Source organism: Calidris pugnax, unplaced genomic scaffold (assembly GCF_001431845.1).
Source record: "Calidris pugnax isolate Ruff unplaced genomic scaffold, ASM143184v1 scaffold231, whole genome shotgun sequence".
NCBI lineage: Eukaryota > Metazoa > Chordata > Aves > Charadriiformes > Scolopacidae > Calidris > Calidris pugnax.
In genome coordinates, this window is record NW_015090996.1 from 444,890 (window position 1) to 461,900 (window position 17,011).

The 17,011-nt window shown below is 37.3% G+C and overlaps 1 protein-coding gene across 1 annotated transcript in view; it reads right to left on the reverse strand.

Annotated features, from left to right (window-relative positions):
• The window catches only part of AHI1 (Abelson helper integration site 1), a 143,928-nt gene that overhangs the window by 42,540 nt on the left and 84,377 nt on the right, over positions 1-17,011 (reverse strand). Inside the window, exon 21 of the mRNA XM_014955384.1 lies at positions 4,238-4,296. Coding sequence (XP_014810870.1) covers positions 4,238-4,296 — 59 coding nt within the window. The remainder of the gene's footprint in view (positions 1-4,237; positions 4,297-17,011) is intronic.

The following is a 17,011-nucleotide window of genomic DNA, read 5'->3' on the forward strand; positions in this document are numbered from 1 at the left end:
TCTACCCTACTCTAAAGTTCTCCCCTACACCATGTCCCCCAACACCACATCTAAACGGTTCTTAAACACAGCCAGGGATGGTGACTCAGATGGTGACCAGAAGCTGGTCTTTTTGGGGAGGCAGACCATCTGGGAGAAACAGGAACAAAATGCTTGCTGAAAAAGCCCACCACGACACACCTCTTTGGGTTGAAGAAAGCTGTTAGGGGCTTTCAGCGTAAAGAACACGCTCAGAAGAAGATAAACAGATCCAGCAGTTGATGCAGAGTTCTAGACTGTGGAACATCACCCTGATTATTCACAACTAACCCATTCAGAGAGCCTTGGAATTTCTAACACAAGAACGCAAAAAAAAAACCATTTTAAGACATGAATACAAAAGAGCATTGCAGGTAAGAGTAAACTGATAACTAAGTTGCTGTATCAAGTGTCACCGATCCCTGATAATAGCACTAATTAAAATGTTTATGGCTGCTTTTTAATTAGACAGACTCAGTGATTGTGGTAATGGAGGTTTTGCTTTTGTTCGTGCCGACGTTTAGCGGGCAACGGGATTTGGGCATTAGGCAGCATTCATTCCCTGAAGCATTGAGTAAGAACAAGTGGTATGTTATTATAGACTTTTCTGTAAAAATTTCAGCATTTCACTTCTACTACTGAACAAATCTATTTCCAATACCACAATACCAAAGTTTAAAGAAAAAAATATGTGAAAATACGAAGTCCACCAGTGGTTTCATACACTTCTTCCTTATGTGTAAACACATTCTTCACTGTCACAGAATAAACATACCGATTAAGTACCACTTCTAATTAGTCATTAACTTCACTGTCACAGAATAAACATACAGATTAAGTACCACTTCTAATTAGTCATTAACTCTTAATAACTCCCCTTGGAAAACCAGCTTTTCTAAGATTAATCTCGGGCAGACACTACATATGCCAAGGTGAACCCCAATGTGTGTGCAAACAGGGCCAAAGCCCCCCTTCCTCCTTTTCCTGATGGAATGACAGATGTGGTGACGTGAAGAAGGACCAACATCTATTTCTTGGATGCTGCACATGCCATGGCTTCTCTCCACTCCATCTCCCCAGACCTGCCATCTCCCAGAATGGAAGAGAAACTGGGAGTGTTACTTGTTACCCCAGTAAATACACAGGGAATGAGTGTTAAAGCTTTTTGTGTCTGTTCAGTAAATCAGTGCCTCAGTGTGCAATAGCCTGGGTTCTGAGAATGTCACCTTTTCTATTTCCAATATCACAATACCAAAGTTTAAAGAAAAAAATATGTGAAAATACGAAGTCCACCAGTGGTTTCATACACTTCTTCCTTATGTGTAAACACATTCTTCACTGTCACAGAATAAACATACCGATTAAGTACCACTTCTAATTAGTCATTAACTCTTAATAACTCCCCTTGGAAAACCAGCTTTTCTAAGATTAATCTCGGGCAGACACTACATATGCCAAGGTGAACCCCAATGTGTGTGCAAACAGGGCCAAAGCCCCCCCTCCTCCTTTTCCCGATGGAATGACAGATACGGTGACGTGAAGAAGGACCAACATCTATTTCTTGGATGCTGCACATGCCATGGCTTCCTTCCACTCCACCTCCCCAGACCTGCCATCTCCCAGAATGGAAGAGAAACTGGGAGTGTTACTTGTTACCCCAGTAAATACACAGGGAATGAGTGTTAAAGCTTTTTGTGTCTGTTCAGTAAATCAGTGCCTCAGTGTGCAATAGCCTGGGTTCTGAGAATGTCACCTTCTGGGGTTCTTTTTGTTCTTGTTGTTTTATGGCAGTTCAGTTGTTTGGTTGTTTTTAAGGAGACAAAATAAGAAATGAACTTAAAGTACTCAAAAAGCCCCAACTGGCTTAAAAGTGAGGCAACATTTAAAACACTTAATTTTTTCAGAATCAATCTGAGCTTTTACAGTTGCTCCATTGTTTTCCTTTTTCCTTATGAACCCGAGGGTCAGAAATTTACTTAATCCTCTCCTTCCCTAAGAATGTCATACAACCTCTATATCCCAGTAAGTGAAGTTTTAAACAAAATGCTAAATAATACTCAAAAAGCCCCAACTAGCTTAAAGGTGAGGCAGTATTTAAAACACCTAATTTTTTCAGAATCAATCTGAGCTTTTACAGTTGCTCCATTGTTTTCCTTTTTCCTTATGAACCCGAGGGTCAGAAATTTACTTAATCCTCTCCTTCCCTAAGAATGTCATACAAACTCTATATCCCAGTAATTGAAGTTTTAAACAAAATGCTAAATATGCTGAGACTTAGCATAAAATAATTTAGTATTGTTATTAGCACTGTCGTATTTCTGTTCTTATTCTCCAGCCCAATTAATTGTCAACACATTCCTAGCTCAGGACACTTTACTGCACAAATTTAGTCTACGGGAAACGGAAGTACAAGGAGAGTATTAATAGCTAAATTAAAAGGATTCTAAAAGTATTAATTGCTAAGAATAATGTACTCTTCTTTGGTCTTAATGAATCTGTTTGTAGACACCGTTAAGTTACTTCCTTAGGCTTCAGATGACTAGAATCCTGATTTGATTACAGCCCTTCCATATTTAATGAGCATGGGAATCTATAATCTGCCTAGAGGAAAAAAACCCAAACCTGTGTCAGGCTGCACTTTATTGAAACCTGCAATGTACAAACAGAAAACAGAAATACAAACACAGCTGCTGCAGTCAAGCCTACAGGGATAAAAAAAAAAAAAAGAAAGAAAAGAAAAAAAAAGGGAAAAAAGCTCAATTCAGAAGCATGTGAAATACTCCAGCTCCTGAAATCATTCGAAACCTCTTCAACTATTTTGTTCAGTTGTAAATATGCTACTTTGAGTAAATTACAGTTTACCTGCAATTATGACATAAAAAGCTCAATTCAGAAGCATGTGAAATACTCCAGCTCCTGAAATCATTCGAAACCTCTTCAACTATTTTGTTCAGTTGTAAATATGCTACTTTGAGTAAATTACAGTTTACCTGCAATTATGACATATGTATTATTGCATGTATAACAGAAAAAGTAACAAAAATATTCAAACCCTTAATTTAACCCTCTCAGAATAAAATATTTTAAATTTGCTGCTATTGAGTATTTTCCAAAAATCCTGTAAATGCTTATGGAGCTTTCTGTGATGAAGAATGCTAAAATACCGATTGAACAATTTATACTTTTTCCTAAAAATTACATATTGATGGCTGAAACCTGAAAATGTGAAAGCAAGAACCATTTAGCCACTAACAAAACAGCAATATTAAACCATATTTTCAAAATTTCTTGCTGAATCCTGTGTATCTAAGAAGCCTTCCACAACTCTCTAACAGATTCTGTTAAAAAAGATAGGTCCAAAAAAAACCCCTAAACCAATCCAACCCAAAACCCCAAATCCAAATTGTAAAGGTGTGAATGATCCAAGTTAATTTATGTCCCTTTCTAACATTTCTCTGAAGAATTACAATTAGCAGGCAATTAAGACAGAATATTAAATCATGGTATTCTGTCTGTGGGTGCAGGAGGATTAACATCTCCAGTAAAACAGGCCCAGCTTTCCGGAGCCACACACACGTTCAATATTCAGAAGCACAACTTCTTCTTCCATCACTAATGGCTCCATATCTTTTGTGTTTAATGCAGGTTTATCAAGTGTATAGTTGGAATTCATGGCATTTACAGATTCTGTTGGATTTTTATTACGGTCATCAGGAAACCAGAAATAAAGAAAGGAATAAATATAATTACTAGAAGCTTGCAACTAATATTTAACAGATAGGCAATTAAATAAACAGAGGGTAGCTGTGATTTCACTTGTTACAAAAAGGTGAAGAATGAGTAAACAATGAAAACATGGTGCCACAAATGGGATTCAATTTCCAGTTATGGTTCCAGTTTTCTCTCCCTCCTTAGCAATACTTGTAACTCTTCCTAATAATGAAAACCACAGGACTGTGATTTTAGCTTATTTATTGCTAAACAACAAGAAGTAAATAATGAAAAAATCGAAAGCTTTTAATTTGTAGACATCTGATCTCACCACCAGCTGGCTGCAGCAAAAACTTATTTGCCCATGTAGACAATTTGCTCAAAGATACCTTTTTTGTGGATGAGGACAGGATGAAAAAAAAACCCTCCCCAGAATGAGAACTTGTGAATAATGACATTTTATAGTTAAATATCAATTTAAAAAAAATGCAAAGATAGAATTCCTTACCGTCTGTAGTCTACCCAATAGTGTTCGGCTAAGAGGATTTCCTACTGGGCTGAAACGCCCTGTGAAAAGAAAAAGCTGTGAATTTTCTGCTTGTTATCCTTTTCCATCGAATAAACCATTTTATTTTAAAATCATTATGTTAGCAGGATATGTTTGACAAAATTCTAATGAAAAGCAGCAGCATCTTTCGGTCACAACTATGCATCCTTCAGTCAGGAACAGTCGGAGGGTTTATTTAACTAACAGACCTGCCACAAGGTTAACTAATCCAATATTTCCATTCAAATGATTTGGAGAAATAGCTCGAGCTATGTCCACATGCCACCTCGTGCTCAAAGCTGACACTATTATCTAGGCTGTATTGCTTTTCTCTTCATTGAATTTCTGAGTAATGCATACAAAGTTTTCCAACAGAAATGATCACAAAAACTCTCAAAGGAATTACTTCCTTATTTTATCTGAAAGAATAACTATGCCTATTCAGCAGCTCCCTTTGATCATCTGAGTTCCTATCACAACACATCTTGCTGTTTATTTTATTCACCCTCTACATAGCGCATTTGAACAAGTACTTGTAAATTCTTTTCTTTTCAGACTATTATGTTAACTACTAAGCTCAGGAAAATCCTTTCATCATCTATGGATTTATCTTTTTGTCATTGGTCTCCTCAGCTGTACACTTAAGAAAACATCTTAAAAAAGAAAAGATACAAAAGTCTGAAAGTTGTTGAAGACGACAGCGAAAAACGCTACAGCTTCGCTGGAGAACGGCTTCTCCTGTGTAGAGATGCCAGACAGCACAGAGTTAAACCCACTGGATTTTCTCTGCGAGACACTAGATTTGAAACAAGTTTTGTTTTCAAAGAGGAGTAAGGTCTGAAAATTCGTTTTCGCTTGCCACTCCAAAAGCCTGCTCTCCAGGAGTCCAGTATCTGAATAAAGAGGACCCTGCGGATTCCGAGTCCCGTGTCCTGGCACAACTCCACCTACAGAGCACTTTCTAAAGCCCAGTAGCTTTGGCTTTCGCAGGAGATTCACCCCTAAATGTTTAATCACTAAGTTATTGATATTTCTAAAGCTCATAAAAGCTGCAAGCTCAAATAATGACAGTTAAACCGTGCTCCTGCAGATCTTCCGCGTGTGAATAATTTCGTGCTTGCGAGGAGTCTTAAATCAGGTGCAATACTTGATTTTTCAATTTTGTGTATGAATTAAAAATTTTGTGATCTTAATAATTTCAAAAAAGCCTTTTACAAATTCTGAAATACTTCATTTTGAAAGGCTTCCTTTGATTTTTATAACTTTTTTCCGTCACTTTTCAGAAGATGAAAGAAATAAGAATAGAAACCTTTTCCTGAATTCAACCCGTACTCAAAGACGACAGACCTGAATTTTACCATTTTTCTAATAAGATATTTGCTGAAACATTCCTTCAGGATTAACATCAAAAGTCAGTGGAGATATTACTCCTATTAATATTATCTACATACTCATACAGTTAGAAACCAAACTGCTACAGAGACGATACCACATATGGAAATACTATTGCATACAAGTGTCATTAGCAATTCTTTGGAAAAAAAACCCAAACAACAACAAACTCAAGAGCAATGAAATGTCTCCATGACTGAAAAACATTTTTTTCTTTAGAAAAATATCCTACCATAGAATTTTGAGCATCGTAGTGTTGCACCAGTTAATACAAACCCATTCTAAGATAGAAGCTATACAAAATATATGACGAAAGCTATTGTTTGTTAGGAAAAATCTTGCAACTTTAATTAAAAATAAATATTAATCCATATTTTTATCAGTAATATCATTGACTTTCTTGTTCTAAGGAAAATATTACCACCTCCACATACTTCTGGACTGTATGTTTGTGCATATGAGTACTCCTGTGCAGTCTCTATATATTTAGCTGCTTGTCAGGTGAAAACTTTATGGTTAGACCGATATCCCCAATTAAGGCTCAATAATGGGCAGCACAGACCTGTTCTGCTGCAAGCGTAGGAGAGAGAGAGACGTGCAACTCCAAGATATAAGGAGTGCTGCACTGAATTCCAGCAGCTGGCACTGGTTTTGACAGTGTTCTCCAGGACTAAAGCTTTCTTCCAAAACAAGAAGGAAATTCTTACTTCGCTTGAGATGTAAACACTAAATAGACCAACACTTGGGTCCAAATTTCTATGCTCCACAGAGCCAGTGTTATTTGTTCCTATTGACCATGTCTTATCAGTTACCCAAAACTAGTCTCTAGTGTCATCCATCCAGAGTTATTTGTTCCTATTGACCATGTCTATGGGTTACCCAAAACTAGTCTCTAGTGTCATCCAGTAGTTGTTTTCAGATCTCACACACTCCTTTAGTAGCTCCTACATTCAGAGGAGTCATATTAAAGAAATATAATCCAAACCCCAATCTGTTCAAATCTTCCTCATTCACCGAACAAGGTCCATTCAGCAAGCAAGGGAATATCCATCCCTTCTTTCTCAACTGATGCAGTGGATTTTTAAAGCAATTTTATACAGCTATTGGCTTGACGTGGTTCCATGCTTGATGAAGCACGTAAATGACACAGAGGAGGTGTGACCAACAGCCTCTGCAGTGCTTGCTTTGGTTATCTCTGATCCAGTCTGGGCAAACTTTTCACCTACGATAGGGAGGTACTGAAATTGAGGTCAGGAACGCAAAAGAACATCTCCACTTCATCCAAAAAATGAAGTTTACAGGACACTGTGACCTGTTGGGACTCTCACTTAGCCTGAGCTTATATAAATAAGGTCATTAAATCCCTTGTAAGGTCAAACCTGAAAAAAACCCAACATCCAGGTTAACCTAGACTGTCTTATCTTAAGGATGCTTCAGAATCACTATAAAGAAGGATTTTTATTGATTCTGAGGGTTTACTTGAACTCTCCAGCAATCTTCTTTCTTAACAGCATTTGCTCTCTTCAGCTTCAAAACCCTGTACATCTTGAGAAGCTGAACTTCCCTATGAAAGCATTAACATTTGAATTTCTGTGGTTCCTATCACTCTGCATTGATTCTTCAGTGGCTTCCCTTATAGGGAATTTTACATGAGAAGAATAAATTATTTCTAGAAGAAGCTACTGCTAATGTCTAAATGCAATGTCAGATGTCTCAAAATGATGGATGCTATTGCTTCTTCTCAAATGATCAGAGTTTTCACACAATGCTGACACAATTTAACATCAGGACAGCTGCTCTTTATGGTCCACAGAATTCCCTTGCTACGATTATTTTGGGAGTCCAAGGACGTGCTGGCTTTAGGTAAAAGCCTGCCAAGGAGTTGGTACCTTCTGAAAACCAGTGTAGGTTTTCAGGTGCCTTGAGAGAGAGTCTGAAACTGTATTAATTTCCTGTACAATTTGAACAGTGAAAGTCCATCCTTGGTTCCCCTGGGTCACTCCTGGCAAAATATTCTGAAAGGTTCCCCTGGGTCACTCCTGGCAAAATATTCTCTGCCAAAATAATTGCAATTAAAGAGAAAAGAAGATGAGAGAAACTGAGTAGATGTCCTCCTGTCCCAAACATGTCTGTATTACCAGGTTCCCAGTTTTATTGCATGCTTTCACGAAGAAAACTTCTAGATAAGCACATCAGTGTGAATTGATCAAATTGTAAATAATTGGGCTGAAACACACAGGAAGTAGATGAGTTCACTTCCAAACAGATTTTCAGACTCACACAGAAATTTATAGAACAGCAACAATGCCCCAAAATAGCACTTGTAATAATTAAAGCCACTTCCTATTAAATAACAGCATTTTTAGCTATTATATTTGGTTTATATTAATAGCAAAAGAGCTGCAACAGGGAATAGAGCCTTCCAGGAAGTCAAATAATTGCTCTGTTATTCTACTGGGATGCCTACAATCACCTAGTATTAAACATTTCTGTGAAAATTTCCTCTTTTAATAGAAACGGAGAGAATATTCATTACAGAATGTATGTTTTAATTAATTTTTCAAAAGAAGGCTTTTTCTCCCTTTGTGAAATCCTCTTGATAAATTAATTCTGTTAATTAATAAGGTATTAATTCTGTTAATTAATAAAGTATTAATGCCATATCTTATGTGCATCATAAATCTCCCAGGATTACCATATCCTGGAATCCACACTTAATGAAATCATACAAAAGTTTATCCTGAAAAATCTTCAGAAAATCAAAGAACACCAATGAACAACTAAGAAAATTGAAAAAAGTTAATATTCAGACATTTCTGTGACGACCCTTCTAAAGCACACAGAGAAAAAGAACCTTCCCTCTTCCAGTTTCCTATTATTCTATTTTTAATTTAATTTTACTTATAGTTTATACGCATTATTAATGTCTAAAAAACCCCACAAACAAATCCTGAAAACATGAAAATAAACTATGCCTTTAGGAAATGATTATTTCTTATTGCAGACACTCTTCTTACAATTAACATTGTGGACTCTTGCAAAATAGTGAAAATACATCCAAATAAACAACAAACACTGGGGAAATATAAGATAAATATGTGTGTGTATCAGCTTAGTCTTTTTGCTACTGATCATCTGGGGTTTTAAAAGTGTTCCCAGTAAACAGAATTAAGATTTCAGCATGGTCACCTATTCAAAAGTATGACCATTGTCACCAAAAGACCTTTTAACATGTATAATCTCTACTTTAGGCTTCAAAGGAAAGTTGAGGTTTTTAAAAGTAATGGCTTTTAGAGCAGCAATACACAGTTCTTTCTGTAATTTTGTTTTTCAAGCCAGGTAAAATATAAGAGAAAGAACATCATTTTGTAATGATCTAAATATATATTAATCTTCCCTCAAAGGCTTTATCCTCACAACAATTACGCTTTAATAGATCAAACAGAATGCCTTAAATAAAAAGATTGTTTATATATTGGATAAGAACTTGTTTTCCTTTACTGCAACACAGGATCACAAATACTTTCAAAACTCACCGCAAACATTTTCAGATGCAGCTCACATAAAATGAAAGGAATGGATGGCTGCACTCAACACAAGCCTACCTTTTTGTTTTACTAATATCCAAAACAGATGCTTTACTAATATCCAATGCTGAAGGTGAAAACCCACTTCAAATCCTGCTCAACATAACTCAATCTAGCACCTAGGATTTTGAACATATTCCAAATTGAGCAGGAGAATGAACAGGGCCAAAGTGTATTGAAAATTGTTTCAATGAAGTTTAATCTCTACCATATCTTTTAAAACTCCTTTGGAACACATTTGGCTGAAGGCAGAGCAAGAAAACTACATTCAAAAGCAATTCAAAGTGAGACAAGGAACAGAGTATTTTTAGCATTCTTTCTAAAATAGTGTTTTCTTTGTAAACGTCAAAGGAAATAGGTAATTCTCTTGAGAGCTCGTATCTTGCAAGCCACTTAAAATGTATGATCTCAAAATAGATGGTTCTCACATGTTGTGTTTAAGTGTAAATACAAAAGTCCTGTGATGGCATCACTACTGATTGCAAAGGACTTCTACAAACATCCACAAGATTCTTCCAATGTATTCTGAACGGACAGAAGTCTACTTGACAGCAGGTGAGCCCATGCTGTTGCTATCCCTCTCCTTGTCTTTTTCCGCTTTTTTATTCTATCAGAGCAACTGGAAAAGACTAAACCACCTCCTCAATGTCATTCTCATTTTCTAAGTGGGGTTCCAATTTGTTAACCTGAATCTATCCACTTAAAATCAAACCACATAGTATATCGGACAAATAAAAATCCCTCACTGTTTACTGTCTTACTTTCTATAAGTTATATAGAGAAATTTCTGTTAATTTATAGAAACATAGAATGGTTAGACTTGGAAGGGACCTTAAAGATCATCCAGTTCCAACCCCTTGTCATGGGCTGGGACACCTCAAGTTTCTCAAAGCCTGGCCTTGAACCCCTCCAGGGATGGGGCAGCCACAGCTTCTCTGGGCAACCTCTTCCAGGGTCTCACCACCCTCACAGGAAAGAATTTCTTCCTAATAACTGATCTAAACCTCCCCTTTTTTAGTTTGAAGCCATTACCTCTCACCCCATCTCTACATGCCGTGGTAAAAACTCCCTCTCCAGCTTTCTTGTAGGTGCCCTTCAGAAACTGGAAAGCTGCTATATGGTCTCCCTAAGGAATATTTACCTTTTTAACCAATTGTCTACTAAACGCTGGTATTAAAAACAGTATAGGGAGTTACACAATCCAGTACCATGCAGTTCCACACCTATTGCTGCTGGTTTTTTCATACCAGCACCTGAGTTTCTAGTAGACGCCGAACTCCAGCTATTAGGAGGACTCTGGCTTCTCAAACCATGAGTCAGTCACAGCCTTCCTAAACTCAGAAAGACAACTGTTCTAGTGTGCTTAAACATAGTTACTTTCTTATCCAAGGACAGGTACTGTTATCTCTAGGGACTGCATGTGGTTGTCCCCCATTCCCCAGCCCAAATGACCGAGCAGGCCCTTCCAGCAGAGCTAAGTGAACAGCGGAGCAGTGGAATGGAGCAAGGCTTGAATTCACACCTGTAGATCCCCCGAGAGATACCTTTGCTGCAACATCACCTAATTCCAATCTTCACATAAGAGACCTCAGAATCAGACAGGACTAACATGAAGAAAACACTACGCTTCTGGCAGTGCCATATCCCACAACATAATTACAGCTACCATCAGCCAAAGGAATGCATAGAGGTATTCATTCAAGGTTACCCATCATTTTTTCATGCCTGGTTTGAGGTCTACAAGGGCAGAAATGTGTGTTTGCTCTGATTCTTAGACGAATCCTTCAGAAGACACTGTGGAAATAGTCTGTCACTGGCGTTGAGAACACTGTTTCAGATGAATACATTCATCCTGTGCTTAGGCACAATGAACATGCAGAATTCGGCCCCTATTTACAAAAGGTATAATGAAGTAAAAACTATTGCATCACAAAAACAATTAAAAAATCCAACTTTTTAATTAGAGATTAAAATCAAATACATTTAGCAGCCTACACACCCACCTAATTATTTCTGAGTAATCTTATCAAATCATCATCTTACATTTTTCTTGCAAATGTTAAGTTTCTACAGTACCATATATAAACAATGCAAGTAGTAGCACGTGTCCCAAGCATTCTTTTGAAGTAAAGAACATTTATTGAGTTCATGCTAATCAGGAACGTGCTAATTTATGACAACCTCTAAGGTTACATCATAATGGCAGAGGAGATACAACTGAAAATGAGCAGGGGTTTATAGTACCCAGTTGTTTCTTTCTACAACACGGAGAACAGAAGGTGACTTTACAGCAAACATCAATAAGCCTGCAAAGATACCATCAGCGTTCTGAAATCAGATTGGCAATATTATTTACAAGTTCTAGATAGCAGATAAAAAGAGATGTAAGGAAAATGCAGACTATGACACATACTTTGTATTAATAAGAGTTATTTTTCTTCTAGTGCTGCAGATATCCCGAGAAAGTCATTAGTAGTTTTGCAAAGCTTGCCAGGACTATTTAAAGGCAAACAAGCCAAATCAAATTTGAAAAGAAACTTCTTTTTTATTATATTAAATAAGCTTGTGGTGTTACCTTATAAACAAATACTTCATGAAATATAGAAAGTGCAGTCCCTTGGAGTTGTGGACGCCCAACACTGAAATAGCAACCTTCACTTTTGGATTTGGTAATATTTTTGCTTCTGCATTAGCTTACCCCCTTGAGTCAGAGGAAATGAAGCTCTTAAGAAGGATTTATGCTTAGCTGTTCCCTAAAAATATGTAGTACAGTTCAGTTCTGTTTATTAATGCAGTTAATTTCTATGTAGTACAACTAAACAGAACTTTATCTGTAACTCTCACAGTCTAGTATCTACTGACCTCAGGAGGTCTACTCATGTCTTCAAAATCATACTTGAGTAGGGATAAAAGTCAAAGAATGAAAATTATGCAAGGAAAAAACCAAAGTGTAAGGATTATATGTAGTTCCTCCCACAACTGAAATTCAGCAATGGCTACTTACCCACATTTAAACCAAATTAGCCTGTTGCTCTACAAATGGAAAGCTTAGAATACCACAAACACTTTTCAAAATCAGCCATTAACATTTTTGCAATGCAAAGTCTTCTCAGCTAAGAAAAAATAGCCAGTTACTGCATGAACTACTGAGTTTCTATATTACCCAGTAGCCTCACAATGTCAAATCAAGTCCTGACCGAAAAAAATAATAATAATCTTGTAACTGCTTGAAGAACATATGTAGCATTTTTCTAACATTTGCATTCAAGGAAAAATAGTATCAGCAACATCACATGCAATATGCTGGAAAAAATAAGTCAGCTTGATATTTCAGGTCTTTATCATGACAAAAATAGCCATTAGCAGTTTGTACCAAGTCTAATTTCTCCATTAAATTAGCACTTTCAGCCAGTACTGAATATTAACTTTGAGAAAATATTACCAGAAAATTCCATGACATTGCCAAACAATTCATACATTATTAAACCTGAAAAATGCAGGACCATTGGCAGGCACTAAATCAGGAAGCCATTACGTAAGAATTTTTATATGGTCTAAAATCAAGAGTAAGAAAGGAAAAAAGCTCAGAGCAGGTACACTTATTATTGTGTTTTCAGAAATAGAAGGCTATGTCTTTAATATACATTCCCAAGTTTATTTTCCATTTGAAGTTCAGAAACTAGATTGGTCAGATATTTCATGAGAATGTGTGTGTGGTGAAACCAACCTACCACATGTAAGTGTCTGTGCCTCCACACTTTCGAGTTTTCAGACAATTTATGAACAAGCTACAAGGAGAGTTTTTCTACACATTGGTGATTAGAACACGTATGAATAAGCAAGTCCTTTCTAATTTGTTTCCAACTGCAAATGGAAATAAAATGATGGCATGTAGCAACTTTGGTAACAAAATATGAATATGCTTCCTTGTAAATAATATATGACAAAACGCTTGAGATTAATACTGGTATCATCCATTACGGAGGAAAATATGCTGAAAAGTCTAACATGAAAGCAACACATTGCAGATCCAGCTGCACACAGATTTCAATGATGTCGATTTTTCAGTTTCCTTCACTTACAAAGTCCACGAAGTTTTCTAGAATTCCATAGCAACCTGCTGCTACTTTTACAGCAGTGGATTTTCAGAATGCTTTTTAGAAAGCATCACTCTTTCTATACTCTCAGCCTTCAGCCAATATGCAAGTACTCTAGCAGAAGTTACACTGGTTATACAAATATGTGGATACCAATTGTTAGGCCACTTTGGAGAAAGCAAAGAGATGACTTGGCCATTAAGGGTCACCTTCTAGTACGGGAGACCCTGATAGGAACTTTGAGTTATCACTTGACAAAGAGCTGCAAAGCAATCAGTTCTAGACAGATTTTCCCTTGGGTATTAGGTGGAGGAGATATAAAAAATGAGCATGGAAAGGAAACTGTTTGCAAAGATCATTAGGAGGCAATATTCCCTCCTGTTTACAAAGTGGTACCTGATCTGAGGAGAGGTAAAAGGAGAAAACAAAGACAAGTGGGTTCATGAAGAGGGAGTGTGACCAGCTTTGGGCTAAACTCCCATTTCACTGATCTGAGGAGAGGTAAAAGACAGAAAACAAAGACAAGCGGCTCCATGAAGAGGGATTGTGACCAGCTTTGGGCTAAACTCCCATTTCCAGAAGTCTGGATATCCTGGAGAGAACAATCTTCTCTCCAAGGTTCTATCAGCAACCCAAATCATTGCAACTGGTGTTATAAGAAAGTAAGACTTTACACTATCTCAGCGTCAAGCCAGCAAGTAAAAGTTACAGTCCTATCCAGTGAATTTGTATCTTATTTGTATAGGAATTTTACAAACAAAAGTATTCGCAAAGCAAGTCTAAAGATGTACACAAAAACATTGATTAAAATTAAATTCAGAATTAATACAGAGATATAATGTGACTAAATATTTTCTGAAGTATCATGAAATAAGTAGTTAATGCAATAACATGACAGCTTTTTCACATTATCACACAGGTAGTGCCAAACTGATAAAAAATGCAATATTTTAACATATAAGCTTAATTACATCACCCATCTTCTCCAGTTTGACTAACAGCAGCAGCTAAAATCCCTACTGACTATGCTTATCCTGCATCTCCAATAACCCAAAATCCACACAAAAGAAGCAACTGCAAAGTTTCCATACTTAGCAATAAGAGAAAGAGCTTTATTGAGGCCTGAATATTTAAGGACAGGAAATTCTTCTCTGTAGCTTATTATGAAAGTAACCTATTTCTATACCTTATGAATTGTGAAAAATACCTAGGTTTCTTTAAAACTGTCTTAATTGCTAACTGCCACACAATCATTTGTTTCTTTAAAAGGACCAAACAAGTGCACAAAAGACAGAAACCTGCCTAGTAACACTCCAGGAGTTTGCGACTCTCAACACATTTGCCTCACTAGCCTTGTGCACATAAAAGCACACAGTTGTTTGTTAAATCTTCCTAGATGGTTTTTGCACATTCCCATGTGCCAAATTATTAACTCAAGCCCTGGTGACACAGACAACCCTGGACACACCTTGTTCTCTTTGTGGGATTCCTGGAACTTACCCTGAAAATAATTTGTTGTGGTAAGAAAAGCTGATTTGCAGTAAGATGCTTAATTCAAACCACAATTTCAATTGCTGAAGATCTTTTACGTGTACAAGTAGTCAAAAAGAGATGAAACTGTCCTTTGTGGTCTTTAGCACAAGGAAAGCAACTTTCCAATTAATTACTGTTATCATGTACACATGATGTGGTGCATTACAGATGTTTATGAAGTGGGCACTGCACTCCAGATTTTCCAAATAACAGTGGCACAATTATCTTTCTTCTCCTGTTAGTTCCGCTTTTTATTCAGTCAAACCTGAAGCAAGCACATTTGGGCTGAACATATTGTTAGATGGAAGTGCTGGACACAAAAGATGAGAAGTTACCACTAATTAATCAAAATATAGTTCAAAACTCAAATTCTGAATCTGTTTCTAAAATGAAAAATTCCAAGAGAGTGATTTATCTCCTTAAAGGAGATAAATACAAATTCAGTTTTAGCTTGTACCCATCTCACAGAGAAATCTTCAACTAGCAATGTGCATCACACTGAAGTTATAAAGAACTGTTTCACCAGATTCTCCTGAAGAAGTAGAGGAGGTGACAGACCTCACTGATAACCTCCTCTGAATCCAGGCAGCCTAAAAAAACCCCCCAAACTTCAAGGACAAAACCATCCTTTTTTATTTGAGGTGAACTCTGCTTAAATATGGTTATCCAAAGAAGAAAATTCAAAGATGGAAGCACTAGGAAAACAGAGCCTATTTATGACCTTCACCTGAAAAACAGTAGAAAATACAATCTTACAAAGTGAATCTTAGCAGTTCCTTGCTGGGGGGGGGGGGAAGCTAAGGGAATCACTTCCTTTGCTCTACTGGTGGATAGTGACAACCAGAAGTTTGCTGAAAGAATTCTCAAAACATTTTCTGCTACTAGGCAATGTAGCACACCAAAAGACGCTCACCATATACTATTAAGTAAGCTCCAATTTTCTGCATTTTCTTCTTTGGCATATTAGCTGCAGCAGACTGCTTCCTTTGACTAGTCAGGTTCTGAATGGATTCCAGAAAGACCTATATCAATATATGTCACTGCAACAGCTAATCTGGAAAAAAACCCAACCAGTCAATGAGGCAACATAAGCTAACATAGACAGCCGAAGTAGAGACACTGGTCCCCTAGTTAAAATAGGAGATAATGACATGATAAGATAAGGGGGTGTGATTATCTAGAAGCATATGGGGATGTGATAATCACCATTGAGATGGGATATACAGTTTCAAATACCATCTATGTTACAGTCTGAGTAAGAGTCTTCTGCAGAAGGACTGCCCAGTGCTTCACAGCAAAGCCTGCGGTCAAGCAAGCAGGAAAGACTGCAAAGATATTTTTTTCAATTTGCCTATGTGTCATTCAAAACTTTTTTCTCTGGATGAGGAAATAAAAACTGCAGAGACTGAGCCCTACTTGAGAGGGAAAAAGATGAGGAAGGAACCTGTGCAATCTGCTCCTTCACTGGAGCGTGCCCATAAGGCTGCAGAAAACAGCCAAATAAAATTCTACCCCTGAAAACGTGGAAGGCAGCTCTACCGCTGTACTTGAAGCCAGCAAGCAATGAGTCATGGTTCCTCACAACCTCCAGTGAGCAGGAAAGCAAGCTAACAGTGAGGAGGCAGGCTCTAGGGAAGCTCTCATTTCATCTGGACCCAAGCAGCACACAGGAGCCAGCTCTGTAAATAATACTGAGTCACCAGGTTGTGTGACAACAGCAATGTGTAAGTCACACACCCATCGAGGCCTTCACTTCTCTGCACGCCCCTTCAGCTTTCTAAGCGCTTCCCCAAGCCACCATCCTCTACCATTAGCTTCCACAGGACCAACATCATCAGTATCAAGCTACATTGCTATCACAGTCTATTGAGGAGCGTAAGATGGATCAGAGAAACCCAAAGTTAATTTAAAAGGTGTTATGTTATTATATTAGTAGAAGGAATCAAGAGGGAAGCTTGCTCTCACTGAACTTGGTGCTTCAGCAACGAGGGTAACAGCAGCTGCATATGAATCCATAAAAGTTCAGTTGTTTCAAACATAAATATCGATCTACAAAATTAGCAAAGAGTTTTTAAAATAGTTTTAAAAGTATCCATCCTTTTTTAGTATACATACATAATCTAGTT